Consider the following 17,574-nt stretch of genomic DNA (forward strand, 5'->3'; position numbering starts at 1 on the left):
TCGTAGCCAACCTAATTTTTTTTATCCTTGGTACTTGGATAGTTGGATTACAATAGGCTTTTGATAATTATCTTAAAGAGGATCTATACCACACACAAGAAACACTTTGTTGCTAAGTGCAACCAAACTTTGTAACAAATGTCCCATAAACAATGGGTCGAAAATAGAATTTTCTGAAGCAGTCAGCTGGAAATATAATGGAATATAACTTAGAAATAATACAAGTTCTCAAGTTTGTTCAAGTATGAGATCGGATGGGATGGTTCTCCTTTCTTTGTTCTAATGTTTGTTTACTAAGTAAATAAAAATGAAACAAGTTCATTCATCTCGACCCAATTCGATTTGCTCGGTTGCTAAGAATTTGCTTGATGATGATGCATCCAACTTTACAATTTCAATTCTATAATAATAAAGGAGAACCATCCAGAATATCCTGAGAGTAGTAAGTAATAAGAGCCAATTGGGTAGCCTGACACCACCTACCCTCCGTGGTCCCAACTTTCAAGCCAATGCTCTGCCAATCTGATCCTCCCTCGGATGATCAGAGAGGACCACTTATCCTTGAGTTGTCCTCCTATTAGTTTTTTTTTTTGGATGAATATAATATGGGATTCGATATTTAGATAGCCTAACAACATTCACATTGGGTTGCTACATCAATAAAGTTATTTTAGCAAATCAATCATCAACAAAGCTTTTACATTTTAGAGCATTTCTAGTGATGCTCTCAAGTTGCTATATTGTTATTTTTAACAATCCTCACCACAAAAAACATGCTACATTGATGATTAATGGTGCTATTTCTATTAAAGTTTTTGCAAATATGCTACAACTAATTTTTACTGTAGCTCAAATGGTATAATGAATAGTAATTGTGCGTACCCAAATTATGGTTATTAGGCTCATAATCTATTTGTATTGTGGGCTTAGGATTTTCTATTATGGGTGATCATGTGCTTGGTGACCCAAATGCTCTCCAGTTTTAGCAAGCCCTCCTCTCACAAAGATTCTTTCATTTCTCTCTTGGTTTCGTCACCCTTTTCTATCAGTTCTTTCTCCCCATTTTTCCGACCCCTTACTTCTCATCCTAGTCTCTTATTTATAGTGTAAGGTTAGTGGGAATGTCCTAATTATTAGTAGAGATGGGGGTCCAATTCCATTGTTTTGAAGTGGATGTTTGTTGGGTGTGGTAGTAGTGGCATTGGAATTGGTTCTCACCTCCTATAGGCTGTTCGGCGGCGATATTCCCCAAGGCCCTATCGAATAGCCAAGACGTGTACCTTCAAGTAATCACATTTCCATTTGAGATGCAGTTGACCGAGATCATAGGCCCAATGTGCCTTGGGCCAAGCATCGCGGCACGAGGCTCGGGCCCATGGCTTTGTGGGCTTGGGGCCTTACCCTGTACAAGGGGTTGGGCTAGGGACTGTTCCATAGGGTTGGGGTCGAGGGGTTAAAGGCCCAAAGGGCCTGAGGATCCCGTACCGTACACTAATTTTTTTTTTAATTATACAAATTTTTTCTTTCTCTCACTTTTCTTATTTTTCTTTGTGTCTCCTTTTTCACTGATTCTCTCTCTCCCTTTTCTATTTTCTTTCTCCCTCGCCACCCCTGCCCTCTCTCGCAAACCTTTTCTTCCTTCAATAAAAAAAACCCCAAATTCTTTCTATTTTTTTGTCTTTCTTAGTTCACAATCTTTGTCTCTCGCCCCTCTCTCTCCGTCTCTCTCACTTTCTCTCTTCCCTGTGAGTCTTCTCTCTCTGACGAACGAAAGAGGTGGGTTTGCAATGGTTCATGGGCAGCGAAAGCGGGTTAGTAGTGTGGTGAGTATGTGTTGGTTGTAGTTGGTTCTTGTTTTTGTGTGTGTTCATACGGGTTTCATGGTTGTGATGGTTAGGGGTGGTGGTTGATTTTGGTTATGGGTTGAGGTTGGATTTTGGATTGAAATCAAGTTGTGGGTTGTGTTTGATATGGATGTTGGCTGGTTTTGACTATGTTTGGTCAGATTGGATTTCGGGTTCTGGCTGTGCGTGGTGCTTGATCGGGTTTTGGCAGTGTATATTCATATGAGTTTGTGTTTGATATGGATGTGGGTTTGGTGGTTGTAGTGGTGGTGGTGGTGGTGGTGGTGGTGGTTGATTTAGGGTCGTGGGTTTGGTGGCTGTGGGTTAAAGATTGGGAGAAGAAGGAGATAGAGAGACAGAGAAGAAGTGAGGTCGTGGGATTGATGGTTGTGGGTTGATAAATAATATAATTTATCATGGGCTTTTAATAAATGATCTTCACGAGTTTGTAAGATAAATTATTGTCGTGAGTTTATGATATAATTGCTAGATAATTTTATTTGCCAATAATTATTAGCATTGGGTTTTAAGCAAAATATTTAGACTTGATAATTGTGTTTGCCAATCATTATTGGTCCTAGGCTTTTAAATCACAGTATTTGCCTAGGGGTGTCTAGCCCACCCAACGCCACTCGATCCAACTGCTCCAGTAATCGGATGCGGGTCCTAACCTCCAAAAACCCAACCCTTGAAGGTTGGTTGCGGGTCTCCTCTTTTAAAACCTGTGAAACCTAACCCACTTGAAAATACATCAATTTCGGCGATTCTTAGGCTTTCTGGAGACTTTTTTCAACTTGATTTGATAAATTTCAGCGAGCAACACAGCTAGCCCAATAGAGATACACCAAATTTGTGCGAATTCTTCGGACGATTTTGTGGAAATCTCACCAGATTCGACAAGATCTCTGCCAGATCTGGCTAGATATGGCGAGATCTTACCTCTTTTCGACATTTTTGGTTTCGGCTTCACCTGAAACCGATCACCACTCGATGGAAACCTGACTTGTGAAACCTGGCACTTTTATGGGTTGATTGCGAGTCTAGGAACTCCCCACTTGATTTGATTGGGACGGTTGCAAGTTCGGCACAAACTTGACTTGAACCACCCGTGGACAGCCCTATAGTTGCCAAGTATTATTAATCTTGGACTTTTAAATCATATTATTTGCCAAGTATTATTAATATTGGGCTTTTAGAATAATAATGTTTCGCCAAGCATTATTAGTTGAGATAATATGATTTGCTGAACAATAGTCTTGGGCTTTTGAAATGATATGATAATGTTTGCCAAATGATTCCAAAATAATTGTGTCAAGTGGTAATAGTCTTGGGCTCTAAAATGTTTGTTTGCCAGCAGTAATTGTTTTGAGCTTTTGATATTGCCAAGCAGTTTCATCTTGGGTTTTGATATTGTCAAGTAGTCATCTTGAGCTTTTGATGTTGCCAAGTAGTTATCTTAGGCTTTTGATGTTGCCAAGTAGTTATCTTGAGCTTTGATATAAATATTGCTAGGCATGGATTGTCTTCAATTTTGGTATAAATATTGCCAAGCATGGATAATCTTGCGATTTGATATAAATATTGTCATGTTTCTTTGAGCATAGGTTTGAATAAAATGAAATGTATGTATTAGGCTCATAGGGTTGGTTTTGGGCTTTGCCAAATAATGATATCAAATTTGATAGGATGTGAGACTTTGGGCTTTTTTTGTGATGGTTTATATTATGACCCAATTTAGGCAAATAAGATGGGAAATAATTGTAGAGTCCCAAAATATTTTGTGATGGATATTTGGGTATTTTTGGTGAGTGAGTAAATAAGATTAAATAGGATTATGGTATGTGAATGTGTGAAAAATTGTACCTCAACAATTGGTTGACACCTATGTATTTCTAACGAAGAAATTATTCAGTGTTTAAATCCCCCTTTCCAACCATCAAATTCTAAAAAATGAGTTATGTGATTATTTTAGATAAAAGAATAAGATATGATTTAGGTTGTGTTTGGTTTGAAAATATTTTTAGGTGAAAATAGTTTCAATTTTTTTTTTTTTTTGTGTTTTTAAAAATATGGAAAACGTACTTTCTACTACTTCTCCACATTTTCTCATCTCCCAAGCACATGAATAATAAAAAAAGAAGAATTTAGGTAATAAAAAATTGTGATAAGTGATTGGTGGTGGCAGCGGTTGGTGGCAGTAGTGATGGGTGGGGAGGTGGAGATTCGTTGATGAGTTTTGGGGAGGTAGAAAATGTTTTATGGTAAATGAAAGTGTAAACCATTTTCTGCCAAAAGTTTTGTTATTTTATGGTCAATCGGAAAATAATTTCTGATTAACCAACAATTTATGTTACCCCAATATTCACAAATGTGGAAAATAATTTTTAGAAATCAATTTTTGTCAAACTAAACGCAACCTCAAATAACTAGATAGCTTTATTGACCCGTTTCATTCTTTAAAATTTTAAAAAAGATAATTACACTCCCCTCTCTTGAGGTTTGGCTGAATGACACTTCACCCCAAACTTTTGAAGAAAAAAAATACTCCCCCTCCCTTTAGGTTTGAAGAAATTAACAATCCCCCCTTTTGTTTAGATTATTAATGAAGTATTCTAAATTTTTATAAAAATCTCTTTACAAAAGTTTAACAATAGTTAGTAAAAAAATAATTGATAAATTTAGAATAAAAAAGCAAAAATTATCAAACACCAAAACACTTTCAATGAAAAATATCTCCATAACCTACTGAAAAAAGAAAAAAAATTCAAACATAATGTTTTAAAATACACTTTAATAATTAAAAATTTAAAACAATGAATTTTAATTATGAAATAAGATAATTTTGGAAACATGCTCGGCTTTGTTTAAGAGTTTATAAGGGAATGGAATGGTATGAAATAATCATAAAGGAATGGAATGTACTTAAGCAAGGGAAAATAATGGAAAAGAAAGGAATGAAATAAAATTAAGTAACCTTGTTTGGAGTGGTTCCAAAACAAAAAAAGTAACATTGTTTGGATGTTTTAAAATAAATGAATGAAAATAAATGCAAATAGATGGTGTAGGGTCAATGGGCCCGTAATCTATGTAGGGCCGGCCCAAGAGTACTCGTAAAGCTAAAGGTCCAACCCGAAAGTGTTAATTAGCTCAAGGATGAGGAACGTTCATCTATGAGACAAGGGGGAAAGAGAAGGAAGTCATAGTTGGTCACAACATTCCAAAGTAGTGTGTCCGAGGATGGAAATGTCCTCGGCCACATATAACCGAGGACGAAAATATTCTCGGCCATCTGTAGCCGAGGTGGGAAAGGATGATCTGGCAGTACAAGGGTGTTACCCTTGAAAATTTTGAGCGCAAAGATGTGAGGTAAGAGATGAGAAGGAAGGATGTAAAATATCTAGGATAAAGCTGCTACCACCGCATTAAAGGCTCTGCAACTACTTCTCTTGCCGCATTAACGGGGAAGTGATGCTTGAATGTTGTAATTCAATCTTCCATCTACCGCCAAAGACTTGAGGGGAAAAGTTGATGGGACAAGTATTCAAATGAGGACTTTGATCCACACGTGGAAGACGAAGACAAGAAGAAGGATGATATAAAAGGGAAGGAAAAGCAGAAAAGGGGGGGACGACAAAAAAAGCTGGAGACACTGAAAGATAATTAAAATGATCCTCGGCCTTTGTCTGGAAGCGGAGAGAGTGATGAAGTATGAGTGTATCAATTGAGCCTAATTTTTACGCCTTCCAGTATTCATAAACCTAGATTTGAAGCCCACTCTCTATCTATTTTATTGTTTTGAGCTCATTGGGCTAGTTCCCTCCGTATTATTGGAGACAGGTGCAATTTGTGTCCTTACAGATGGAATGTAAGTAATCATGTTTAGGAATAATATAGAGAGAAATAAATGAAATCATTTTATAACAATATTACTATTAGACCCCTATTTTAAAATAAAATGGCTGAATATTTGAAGTATTTTGAGAGTTTTAGTAAAAAAAATTCATTAAGTCTAATTTTATTCCCTTCAATTTCTCTCAATTTTGGGGGAAAGAAAATTTGAGATTTTAAGGAAATAAAGAGGAATAAGTGGTCACTCGTATCTATTCCATTCCCTCCCAATTAAACTCCTAAATAAAGAAATGAACTTTTAATTCTCTCAATTAAAACTCCAAAACAAGAGAATGAAAGAATATTATAACATTATTATTTTCATTGCTTTCTATTCCATTTCATTTCCTCATCCTAAATGAGGGCTTAAACAAAGAGCAAGTTAATACACGACATTTTTAATATTAATTTAACAAATTTTGGTTAATTAGATGTCATAAGGAGAAGTGTTTTTTTTTTTTTTTTAAGGTGGTTGATATCGTACCGGTAAGTATACTAGTATTAAAATGCTAATGTTTCATACTGGTTTAAATACCAGCCGATTTCGAGCATTACCAGCCGGTACAGAAAAAAAAAACTTTTTTTTTTATTTTTGTAATTTTTGAATTTTTGTAAGGGCAGAATGATAATTTATTTGCATTAACTTAATAGTATTATTTGTTTTCTTAGTATGCAATGAACAATTAAGTTTTCTATTTTTTATATTATGTTTTTTTCCTTTAATTGATATTAAAGTCTAAAACCATAAATAATTTGTTCTAAATTGAGGTAATGTTTTATAGTAAACTTTTATATTTATTATAATATATATATATTTATAAATATAAAAAATAACGATAAATTCGAAACGGTATACTAGATCACAAGTTTTGATCGAAACCAAAATACATTGTTTTCCTAGTTAAAGTGGTACAACTTCTGACATAAAATTGACTCAATTGGTTTTTTCCTCTAAATTTGAGGTGAAGTTTCATTTTTCTGTCCGAGCGGTAATTAGAAAAAAAAAAATTGCGTTAGCTTAAAAGAAAAATAATAAAAAGAAAAAAAATAGAGTACCCCTTTATACTATAAAGGCAGCTAGACAAAAACACAGCGTTTTCTTTACTGAACACTCTCACACACTCTCTCTCTCCCTTATCCTTCGTCCTCGTCTCCATCTCCCTCTTTCGAGGGTTTTTTTTTTTTCTTTCTTTTTTTTCTTTTTGTTTTTTTTTTCCTTTTTATTTCCATTTTCATTTTTCTTCTTCGATTTCAATTTTTTTTCCCTTTTTTTTTCGTAAGATTGGGTTTTTGATTCCTCTTAAAACCCTAACCCTAGAAATCTGTGACACAAAAAAAAAACCCCCAATCCCCAATCTCCTTCTGAGGAAAATGCAACAACATCACAGGTTTAAACAGCACGCGATGATGCAACAATCATTGTACCACCACCCTGCTCTTTTGGCCACCGCACCCCAGGTTCCATTTCTCTCTTTTGCTTTCAATTTTTCGTGTTTCTATGTGTGTTTATGTTCGTTTCTATATGTATTTTTTACACAATTTTTTTTTGCAAATGGGTTCTCAAAAAAAAAAAAGAAGTTTTTGCAAGTGGGTTGCTGTTGAAAAGTTGGAATTTTTTTTTTTGGGATGGTATTTTTTTGGTTTTGATTAAAATATTATGCTGGTTTTGTATATGATTGGGATTGCCAAGAGTTCAATTGTCATTTCCTGGTGTTTACAACAGATATGTCCAGTGCTTAAATCCCAACTATTGAATTATCATGAAAGAAAGAAAAAAAAAAAAGTTAGTTATATGAGTGATTGTTTGAGATTGTGTTTCATGTTCCCTAGTTTATGTGTTTAGTGACACACTGAAAGTACATTATTTTGTGGGTGTAATTATTTGTTGCCCTTTGATCATATGAAGCCTATGTGGTGAATGCAACTCCAAAGACTCCTTGCTTTTTTTTTGGGGGGGGGGGGGGTTTAAACATAGACGTTTCTGTTGAAAACACCTAGTGGGTACCAGTTGAGCTACAAGGCTTTTGGCATTGATGGGTATTTTTCATTGGTTTAATTTATTGCTCTTTCTGTTTACACTGCATAAGCTGAATTCAAACAACACAAGGAGCTTTGACAGTTAAATAAGCATAGACGTTGATTTAAACATAGACGTTTCTGTTGAAAACACCTAGTGGGTACCAGTTGAGCTACAAGGCTTTTGGCATTGATGGGTATTTTTCATTGGTTTAATTTATTGCTCTTTCTGTTTACACCGCATAAGATGAATTCAAACAACACAAGGAGCTTTGACAGTTAAACAAGCATAGCCGTTGATTTAAACATAGATGTTTCTGTTGAAAGCACCTAGTAGGTACCAGTTGAGCTACAAGGCTCTTGGCATTGATGGGTATTTTCATTGGTTTAATTTATTGCTCATTCTGTTTACACTGCATAAGATGAATTCAAACAACACAGGAGCTTTGACAGTTAAACAAGCATTCCTTTATTTAGCGCAAATTTTATGTTCTTCATTGTAATAATTCACTTAAGTAAGTAGGTTGGGTGTGTGAGTTATGCTGACCTAATCAGAAAAAGAACAGAGAATTTTTTTTTTTTTTTGGGTAGGATGCTGTTAAAGAATGAAGATGGCTAATTAAAAAAAAATAAGATAATGCATGCTAAAACTCCTGTTAAGCTTCTAGAAAATTTTCCTTGAAGAATGATGGGATATCTTCATTATTTTTGTATTTTTTTAGGGTTTTGATTTGTTATTACAAGTTTGAGTCTCATGGGTTTACTTTTTTTACAATTATCTATGTATCCCTGGAAATCCATGTGAGAAGTGTAGATGTTTTTCATTAGGTTTTTTTTTTTTTTTTTGGTTTCTTGTTTTGTTTACTTTTTTATCTTGCAGATAGAGCCTATCTTGAGTGGAAATCTGCCTCCTGGGTTTGATTCAAGTACATGCCGCAGTGTGTGAGTGTTGTATAGACATTTTCTTTTCTTCTTTTTTTAATTTTTTTCTTATTCATTTTTATTTTCTATAGGATGATTTTGAATTAGGTGGAGCTTGTGGCTTTATTGCCCAATTAGTCTATCTATTGGTCTCTTAGATGCTTTTATTAATTTTCATGACAATTATATTTTGCACACACATAAACTTTTAATGCACTTTATCTTATTTGATAGTTCTTTCTTGTGTAATTTGATGAGCCCCCTTACATATGCAATGCATGTCCCAAGTATCTGGTCCTTATTAATTTGCATGTCAATAAGACACTTAAAGCACTCTAGTCTATTTTCATTATTTCTTTATGTTTGTGTTTAATAAGCTTATGTTTTTGTTTATGAGCAAATGCAGATATGTAGGTAACATTCACCCAAATGTCACTGAACCCGTCCTTCAAGAAGTATTCGCTACTGCTGGTCCCCTTGAAGGATGCAAACTCATCAGGAAAGATAAGGTAGACTTGGGTGTTATATACTTTCTGGGAAATAATTGAGCCTGCTTAAGTCTAGGACCTTTGTTTAACCAACCTTTTTTTTTTTTTTTTTCCAATTTGCATCATAGATGTTTCTATGGATTTCTTTCATACTTTCTCAAATCTCAACTTACCTTTTTTTTTCTTATGCAGTCATCCTATGGTTTTGTGGATTACTTTGATCGTAGATCAGCTGCAGTTGCTATTGTGACTCTCAATGGGAGGCTTCTGTAAGTATTAACCTTACTTCAATGTTCAATGTTGGTTAACACTTTCCTGTTCTAATTCTCAATGGATGTTTGTACAGGTCAGGGCAGCCTATTAAAGTTAATTGGGCATATGCAAGTAGTCAGAGAGAGGACACCTCAGGTTTATATATTAGCCTTTTTATCCTTTGAGTGATGGTGTTGTGTCTATCATTTTTGACAGCTTTTGATATTGTTTTTTGTCAATCAGGCCACTTCAATGTTTTCGTTGGTGATCTTAGCCCTGAAGTTACTGATGCTACATTATTTGCATGCTTTTCTGTCTATCCCAGTTGTTCGTAAGCACTGTTTTCTGGTCCTTTATTTATTATACAGTATTATTTTATCATAATGAATTATTGACAATGGCAATTTTGGTGGTATTCCATTTTTATTTTGTGCTTGACAGTTGGCATTTTGGTACTAATTTGACCTGTTCACTGGTTACAGTGATGCAAGGGTGATGTGGGATCAAAAAACTGGGCGTTCAAGGGGTTTTGGATTTGTTTCTTTTCGGAATCAGCAGGTAGTAAAATTATTTTATTGGAAAAAAATGTATTTATTTACCCCCCCCCCTGCCCCCCCCCCCCCCCTCCCCCAAAAAAAAAATCCTCTCCTCATTTCATTATTGTATTTTGATCTTATTTTTATCAGGAAGCCCAAGGTGCAATAAATGACTTAAATGGTAACATTTCTTTGCCTTGACTTGTTTTCTTTTTCTTATACTCCTTTATTTATTATGTTTAATTTAAGTCTTCTTTTTGCTTTGTATTGTTCTTTTGAAATATCAGCATATGAAGAAGTAATAAAACATTGAAATTTAGTTGTGGCTTTGTATTTTCTGAGTGATTAGTGGAAATACCTGTTCCTCATATGCTTCAAAAAATTAATTTCTAAAGTAAATTATTATTTAGTACTCTATCTTCTGCTGAATGAACCATCATCAGCTGTGTAGAAACTGAAGATATGACATGGGAAAGAAGTGGGAAATTCAGACGGATAATTTTTATAGAATTTGAAATGTATACACTTAAATCATATGAAATAAGTAGAAAGGCTTAAAGTTTTATTGAGATATTTCTTGCAAGCATATAGGTCATAGGTTTTTAACATGTATTTATGATAAACTTTATAAGAATTTCTTGAATTATTAGCTGTAGCCTGTAATGCTTATCAAACCAGAGGAGGGTTTTCTTTTGGGGGGCCGGGGGGGGGGGGGGGGGGGTGGAAGAAATTTTTTGCTAGCATTCTAAGAAACATGGTTAGTGCTTTAAGACTACTATTGAAACATTTCCATGGGAAATATAAAGTTCTCCTTAAATTTGTAAATTTGTACTAGTAGAAATACCCAATTTATCTTATAATGCATGTGAGTCCTTTAACATTTCCATCTCCTATAAATCAAAGTCCTTGGTTCGATATTACAGGGAAGTGGCTTGGAAGTAGACAAATTCGATGTAATTGGGCTGCAAAAGGTGCTACTAATAATGATGAAAAGCAGAGTGTAGACTCAAAGAGTGTTGTGGAGCTTACAAGTGGAACATCAGGTGAGCTAAGCTTGAGAATTGAAGTTCTTATATATATTCTAGCAAATTAGCTCTATCTCAACTGACACCTCCTCCCCAGGTGCTAAGTGCAGGGTGAGGTCATGCATTTGAGACCCATTGGGTGCATGTGTAGCTTACTAATAATATATTTTTTTTTAAATGGAAATCTAGTTGTGAAAGTAAAGTTGTGTTGTCTCGCTTGCATAATTTATTCTCCCCTTTTTGTGTGCATATGTTGGAACCAGTGTCTTGTATAAAGGCTTGAGATATGATTTTTACATGTATGTATTTATGTTGTTTTAGAGCTTACAACCATAACATATTTCCTTGTGCAGACGATGGTCAGGAGAAGACTAACGATGATGCTCCAGAGAACAATCCTCAATATACCACTGTTTATGTGGGCAATCTTGCTCCAGAGGCAAGTATTTGTTTCATTGACTCATTATTATTATTTCTCTTTGATAACGTGGGGAACCTTTCTAAAGAAGAGCCCTTTAAGTTGGCCTGTAGCCAGTAAAACCTATGCCCAACTAACCCAACCCTCCATAACTAGTTGCCATGTAATCCAGGGTCTTCACCCCTGATGGGTTAAGCCTTAACGCATGATTTTTAGCATATGATTTTCTAGATCTATATATTTTAGGTGGCTGTGGACTATCTTAGCCTTCTTGGATTCATCTCCTTGACCATGTAGCAACAACTTAACCACATAGTCAAGGCAGTGAGGATTGGTATCCTAATGGGATTGGTGAGAGGTTTCGTGGATTAGATCATAAAAATCGGATCAAGAATTGTAAGATTTCACTTTCTGTAACAAAAGCATAATGAAAAAAATCATCAGTACTGAGAATATATGTTAAAGAATCATAAGAAAAAAAAAGTAAATGTGACAAATTACTCATAAAAGATACTAAATACTTAGTACCAAATTACCAATGCATGAAGAAATGACAAACTTAAAATTTCAAACTTACAAGTTCCAAGTTCCAACAACAAAAATATAGGTAAAGTTCCAAATTAACAAATCTTTCATTGGCTACAAAAAGAAAATCATCCCAATTCCAAAGTTATAAAGATTTTGCAATTGTTTTAATTGTATTAAGATAATGAGAAATGTCAAGTCCCTCAGAACCCATTACTTGATCAATAGGGCTGGACAATCTTAATCTCACCATAGTGAGACATAATTACAAATAATTATAATAACTTTATTGGATGTCAGTTTATAGGCTATATGAGCAATCCTACATTGGTCAAAATTGATTCTATGGGATAGGATTTTAAGGATTCTATAGAGTAGGATCATAGGTCTTACATTCCATCATCCAAGATTGCGATCCCAAGTAAATCCTACCCCATGAAAGATTATACATCAATCTGGATCGTTTCTATGAGGTTGGATCTTAGGGCATCTTAGGATTTTAAGATCCAGGATCAGGATTCTGACAATCATGCTGATATTACAAATATTCTTGATGCACTGTTTGGATTTTTGACTTTCTCATTTACCTACAGGTCACTTCAGTTGATCTCCACCGTCATTTCCATGCTCTTGGTGCTGGAACCATTGAAGATATTCGTGTGCAAAGAGATAAAGGTTTTGGTTTTGTGAGATACAGTACACATGCTGAAGCTGCTCTGGCTATTCAGATAGGGAATACTCGGTTCCTCTGTGGCAAACCAATAAAGGTACAGTCTTTATTTGGGGAGTATATTTTTGGATATAAAGCTGGCTTACTAGATTTAGTTACTGGTATGATGAAGTATTGTTGACCTCAATTCTTTGTTTGATTATTTGTTAGTGAATTGGGACATATAACCTTATGAGCAAAATCAGAACTGACATGTATTTCAACTCAAGTCATTGTTTTAAATTATATGCACTTATGCAGATCACCAGAACGCTGTAAATACTAAATAGAAGTGGGAAATCAAATAGGCTTTTTATTTTTTATTAAGGCGAGGGACTGTTCCCTTGGCGGGTTTTGAACCCCCATAGGCATTTATAAATGTTTTTATTTGGCATCCATGCTTTTTGCTGCATGTTTGAAATGGTTTTATTACACTTCAATGATGTTTGATAGTTTCTTGAAAAATTTAATATAAAGGCCCAAGTACGTTTGCCTGATTTGTTGAAGTTATGATATGGGAGGGAGCCTAGTCTAGTGGCTGTAGGTGGAGAACTTTGAATTCTCAGCTTGTAATAAGCAAAAATGTCTCTGGTGAAGATGTCTTGATGTGATTGTTGGCTTGACTTTTTTTTTTGGGGGGGGAAGAATTGGCTTCATTGTTGGATTTACATTTTGTCTTGCAGTGCTCATGGGGTAGCAAGCCAACTCCACCAGGAACAAGCTCCAACCCTCTACCCCCACCAGCCGCTGCACATTTACCAGGTTTTTCAGCCGCTGACCTTGCAGCCTATGAACGACAAATTGCATTAAGCAAAATGGCAGGTGCACAAGCCCTTATGCATCCACAAGGCCAATATGCCCTTAAGCAGGCAGCTATGGGAATTGGTGCTGCTGGAGCTAATCAGGCTGTATATGATGGTGGCTTCCCGAATGTTGCAACAACCCAGCATCTTATGTACTACCAGTAAATTATAAATTGAAAACTCCCATTATACCTTTGCCGGGGGGTTAATCATCTTAAAGACTAGTATGTTTTACCTTTAGGAAAAAAAAAAATCCCTTGTTATTAGTACTGGTTAGCTTGCTATATTTCTATTTGATACCTGTTGTGTGCAATAGATTATACTATTTTTCTGTGGGGATATGATGATCCGACTCAGCTAAGCACTATCCCTTTTACAGCTTTTCTTTGTTTAAGAGAGTGATTTCAAGGAAGTCCTGGATAAATTTATTGTCTTTTTTCAGCCAGAAGTCTTTAGATAAGATTACGATTACACATTTACAGATTATATATTGTTTTGTACGGCGTATGTGTAGTGGGTCCAAATTTGGCTCAATTGCCAATCCTACAATGAATTTATTGATTGAAGGAGTCCCTGTTGAAGCTAGGTACAATGTGAAAAGCATGAGGAGATTAAGGTTAAATAGAGAGGGAGAGAGATGGATGAGTGAAGAGAGAGTCCTTGGTAGGGTATACTCCGGTGAGTCAGAGCCCTTAAGAAAGCCGGAGAGAGTCCTCTTGATCAACCCTAGGTTTCAACATGCCGCATGCATGTATTTTCTACCAGGCGTAAAGAGGTTGGGCTCTGTGGTCCTCTTGACCCGTTTGCTTAATTAGGTTGATTATGGTAAAAATAAGCTTGAATTTTGGTTATGAACCTAGGAAAATTATAGAATTTTTTGGACATACTGCCCTCATCTCACAAATTATGAATTCCAGCCTGAATTTAATTAATAAAACTCACATTTATTATGAATCTAACTATGACTCTAATTAATGAAACTTACAGTAGGAACTTAAGAAATTAGAAAAATGATATGTTTACAATATTTTTACAACAAATTCTAAGCGGTAGGTTGGTACTGGTTGTTATTGTTGGGTTAAAAAAGTAATCTTAGTGTTAAATTCAAATCTGAACTAATAATAATTAATTTTCTGTGATTTGTTATAAAAATGTTACGGACGTAACACTTTTCAAAAAATCATCCCATTTTTGTATCATGATGACAATTAGGAAAAGCTTTTTTCAATTGATGATTGTCATGTCAATAATAATGGTTTGGTTGATTTTTTTTTTTTTTTTTAAATGTAATCGCACAATAATGTGTTGTTGCTTTTTTGTATGAGTAATGATAGGACGATATAATTTCCACAACTTGTCATGTTGCGAGTTGTGGTTAGTCCCAAGCATTACTCTTTATTTAGTGTTATAACACATATATTACTTGTTGCAAGCTTAAGACGAAAGGTAAAGAAAGGAAGTCATATAAAGTGCAATATTGAATTGAAGTAAGGGTCTAAAAAGTAAAATTGCGTGAGTTCCGTCTTGGATGATCTAGCAATGACTTTATAATTAAAGATGAGTAGCTTTCAAATGATGAATCTTAGACTTTTGGGTTTCCAAACAGTGTTCATAAAAACGATTAATGAATTGCATTTAATCATTACACAAGTAATAAAAACGATGAGATAACATGACTATGACAACGAGGATGTGATAGTAGTAGGGTCTAAATCTTCTGTCTCATTCTTCTGCTCTACTATATACTCTATAAATAAAAATATATTATGTATCTATTTAATTTATTAAATGCTAAATTTATTTCTTTTATTATTTCAATTATCTAAATATGATGAATTATTTATTTTAGAAAATTAAAATAATAGAAGGTATAAATTTAGCAGGAAGAATGGGACGAAAAATTTGAATTCATAATAATAAAGATATCAAGAAAAAAAAAATAGTAGTATGCAATATCTTTGAAGCCATCTAAACCAACTGACTTATAACTTAGTGGAAATGTGAGAATTTAGATTCTAGTCTCTTCTCTCACTTGTTAACAAAAAAAAAAAAAAAATTATATACTACTACTCGAGTTACAAGCACTCATTTCCACCCTTTTTGTTTTAAATAAAAAATAAAAAATCACAAATATATTTATCTATTTTTTTTACAATCGACACCTGTCTCTATTTTGGAACCACTTGAACTTGGGTTCATGAACCCGCAAGCCTTTAAGGCTTGGGGAAGTACCAACTTGCTTAAGGCGGTGGTCAATAGTTATATTTTGTTAGAACTCAATTGAAACTTTGATTCATATTTCAAAGTAATAGCGTGTGATGTTTTGTTCGTCTATCGATTTCGTTAACCATGTTCATAGTCAAGATTAATCCACTTATTATTCATATACTACCAGCAAAAAAGAAAGGAAAAGAGACAAGAAAAATTCCGCATCAAAGTTGGTAGTTCTTTCGTAGGTTCCCTTTTCATTCAAAATATATGATTCTCATCATCAAAGCATATATATATGCTCTCTATACTTGCATCATATCAAAAATATATTTCTTGTCTTTAATTCCCACCCCAACAATAATCTGATTAATTCTCGTATGTATAGAATAGCCGTATATTGTATATATATACTCAAGGACTATTTATCACCACCATGCATCTGGGTCATGACCACCACTAATTTTGGTATGTGGGTCATCTTTCGTTTTGGCCAAAAAAAGCTAAATTGCAACGATTCCAGTCGAGAAAATCTGGCCTCTCGTGTATGATGAACTTGAAACATCAGCAGATCTTGGTGCTTCTGATCTGCACTGTTCTTTTCTCTCGTCCATCATTATTTGCCTTGACCGACACTCGGTGCTACAAAATGCTTTCTCTCCTCTGCAAATATCATATATAAACACCAATTCTTAGTCTCATAATTCATTCACAAACTCTATATAACAACAACAACAATAACAAGACCTTAGTTTCAAAATTTAGACTAAGAAAAGAATGAGAAAGTGTTTGAATTTGTACCTATACATGTATATGTCTTTGCCATGGAGTTTTTTCCTGCACAAGTGACATGAACTGAGAAAATATGAAGTTGGGTACGCTGAAAAATCTTCCTCATATCTTGGCCTCGATTCCTTAACAGTAACAGTGCCGAGTTTATTACATCTTTGCAGACCATTTCTTTGATGCCCACTTGTTCTACAATCATCTTCTTCATAAAACACCCTAGTTATGGACTTGCCTTTGCCATGACAAGTCACGTAAGTATAATTTTCCTCAAAATTATCACCTTGAAGAAGTTCCTCATCACAACCTTTATTTCTATACCTATCACAAGTACTGGTACGTTTGCTAGAATCAACTGGAATAGGACTTGATCGATTCAAATTGGTAGTAGCAACAGCATATTTGGCCAAAATTTCACGTCCACAACCTTCCCTAGACTTCTCAAGAGCAGCAACAATGCCCAATCCAACTCCACCAAGGTCAATGTTCTTTAACCCTCTAGGTGATTGCAACTTATTCAGCTCCAATGGGCCTCTTGGACTAATCGTGACCATGTCCGAAAACCCGGCACGGTTGCCGGCGACCAACAATTCAGACAGCTTTCCGATCATGGGACTAGGTCTTTTGCTTAGCATGATTGGAAAATTTTTATTTGTATGGAAGAAAGAGAGAGAGATGAAAAAAAATTATGTAGTTGTGGGAGATAAGATAATAGGTGACTTTATAAACCTTAGGCTACCAAATTTTATGATAGGAGTGGTTGTACTAAGCCCATGGTTTGGTTTTGAAATTATGTGACTTTGATTAATTATAATAATAAAGTGCACCACATCACATCAAAAAAAAAAAGTGCACCACATATAATATAATGTTAAAGTATAGTAGTATGATTCCCATAGTTGATTTTAGTAAAGGTCACTATCAATGGGACAATGTTCATTAAAATGTCTATGTCCAATGATTGGGACCCAAACGTTGGGATGTGGCCCACAACGGTCGTGTTTTTGTGAGTGAAAAAGATTCCGGGTGAAAAGGCACCGTTGGATTGAGGGGCAGGTGGCAGAGATCTAGGGAAGGTGGAGAAGCAATGATTACTGAAACCACTTGAGTCCACTGGAAAACAAAATGGCAGGCCCGCCCATGTTTTGGTTTTGT

General features: G+C 34.9%; 2 protein-coding genes across 2 annotated transcripts; one reads left to right on the forward strand and one right to left on the reverse strand.

Moving 5' to 3' along the window:
* The first annotated feature begins 6,840 nt into the window (after positions 1 to 6,840).
* Positions 6,841 to 13,866, forward strand: LOC142643319 (oligouridylate-binding protein 1-like). Its single transcript, XM_075817888.1, has 12 exons — positions 6,841 to 7,190; positions 8,629 to 8,690; positions 9,076 to 9,178; positions 9,350 to 9,426; positions 9,504 to 9,565; positions 9,653 to 9,740; positions 9,892 to 9,967; positions 10,096 to 10,126; positions 10,869 to 10,988; positions 11,324 to 11,409; positions 12,507 to 12,680; positions 13,306 to 13,866. The coding sequence occupies exons 1-12, from the start codon at positions 7,104 to 7,106 to the stop codon at positions 13,588 to 13,590; spliced, it is 1,251 nt and encodes a 416-aa protein (XP_075674003.1). The 5' UTR covers positions 6,841 to 7,103; the 3' UTR covers positions 13,591 to 13,866.
* Positions 13,867 to 15,850: 1,984 nt separating this feature from the next.
* On the reverse strand, positions 15,851 to 17,177 carry LOC142643545 (FCS-Like Zinc finger 13). The gene is made up of 2 exons (XM_075818213.1): positions 16,435 to 17,177; positions 15,851 to 16,296 (listed from the first exon to the last, which is right to left on the reverse strand). Exons 1-2 carry the CDS (start codon positions 17,052 to 17,054, stop codon positions 16,137 to 16,139), a joined length of 780 nt encoding a protein of 259 aa, XP_075674328.1. The 5' UTR covers positions 17,055 to 17,177; the 3' UTR covers positions 15,851 to 16,136.
* Positions 17,178 to 17,574: the final 397 nt, after the last annotated feature.

Source organism: Castanea sativa, chromosome 7 (assembly GCF_040712315.1).
Source record: "Castanea sativa cultivar Marrone di Chiusa Pesio chromosome 7, ASM4071231v1".
Lineage (NCBI taxonomy): Eukaryota > Viridiplantae > Streptophyta > Magnoliopsida > Fagales > Fagaceae > Castanea > Castanea sativa.

Excerpts from the sequence above, each read along its gene's own strand:
- LOC142643319 (XM_075817888.1), top strand. The coding sequence starts at position 7,104 with ATGCAACAACATCACAGGTTTAAACAGCACGCGATGATGCAACAATCA. Across the intron at positions 8,691-9,075 it reads TCAAGTACATGCCGCAGTGT|ATATGTAGGTAACATTCACC; the intron begins GTGAGTGTTGTA and ends GAGCAAATGCAG. Across the intron at positions 9,427-9,503 it reads ACTCTCAATGGGAGGCTTCT|GTCAGGGCAGCCTATTAAAG; the intron begins GTAAGTATTAAC and ends ATGTTTGTACAG.
- LOC142643545 (XM_075818213.1), bottom strand. The coding sequence starts at position 17,054 with ATGCTAAGCAAAAGACCTAGTCCCATGATCGGAAAGCTGTCTGAATTG. Across the intron at positions 16,297-16,434 it reads AAAGACATATACATGTATAG|AGGAGAGAAAGCATTTTGTA; the intron begins GTACAAATTCAA and ends TGATATTTGCAG.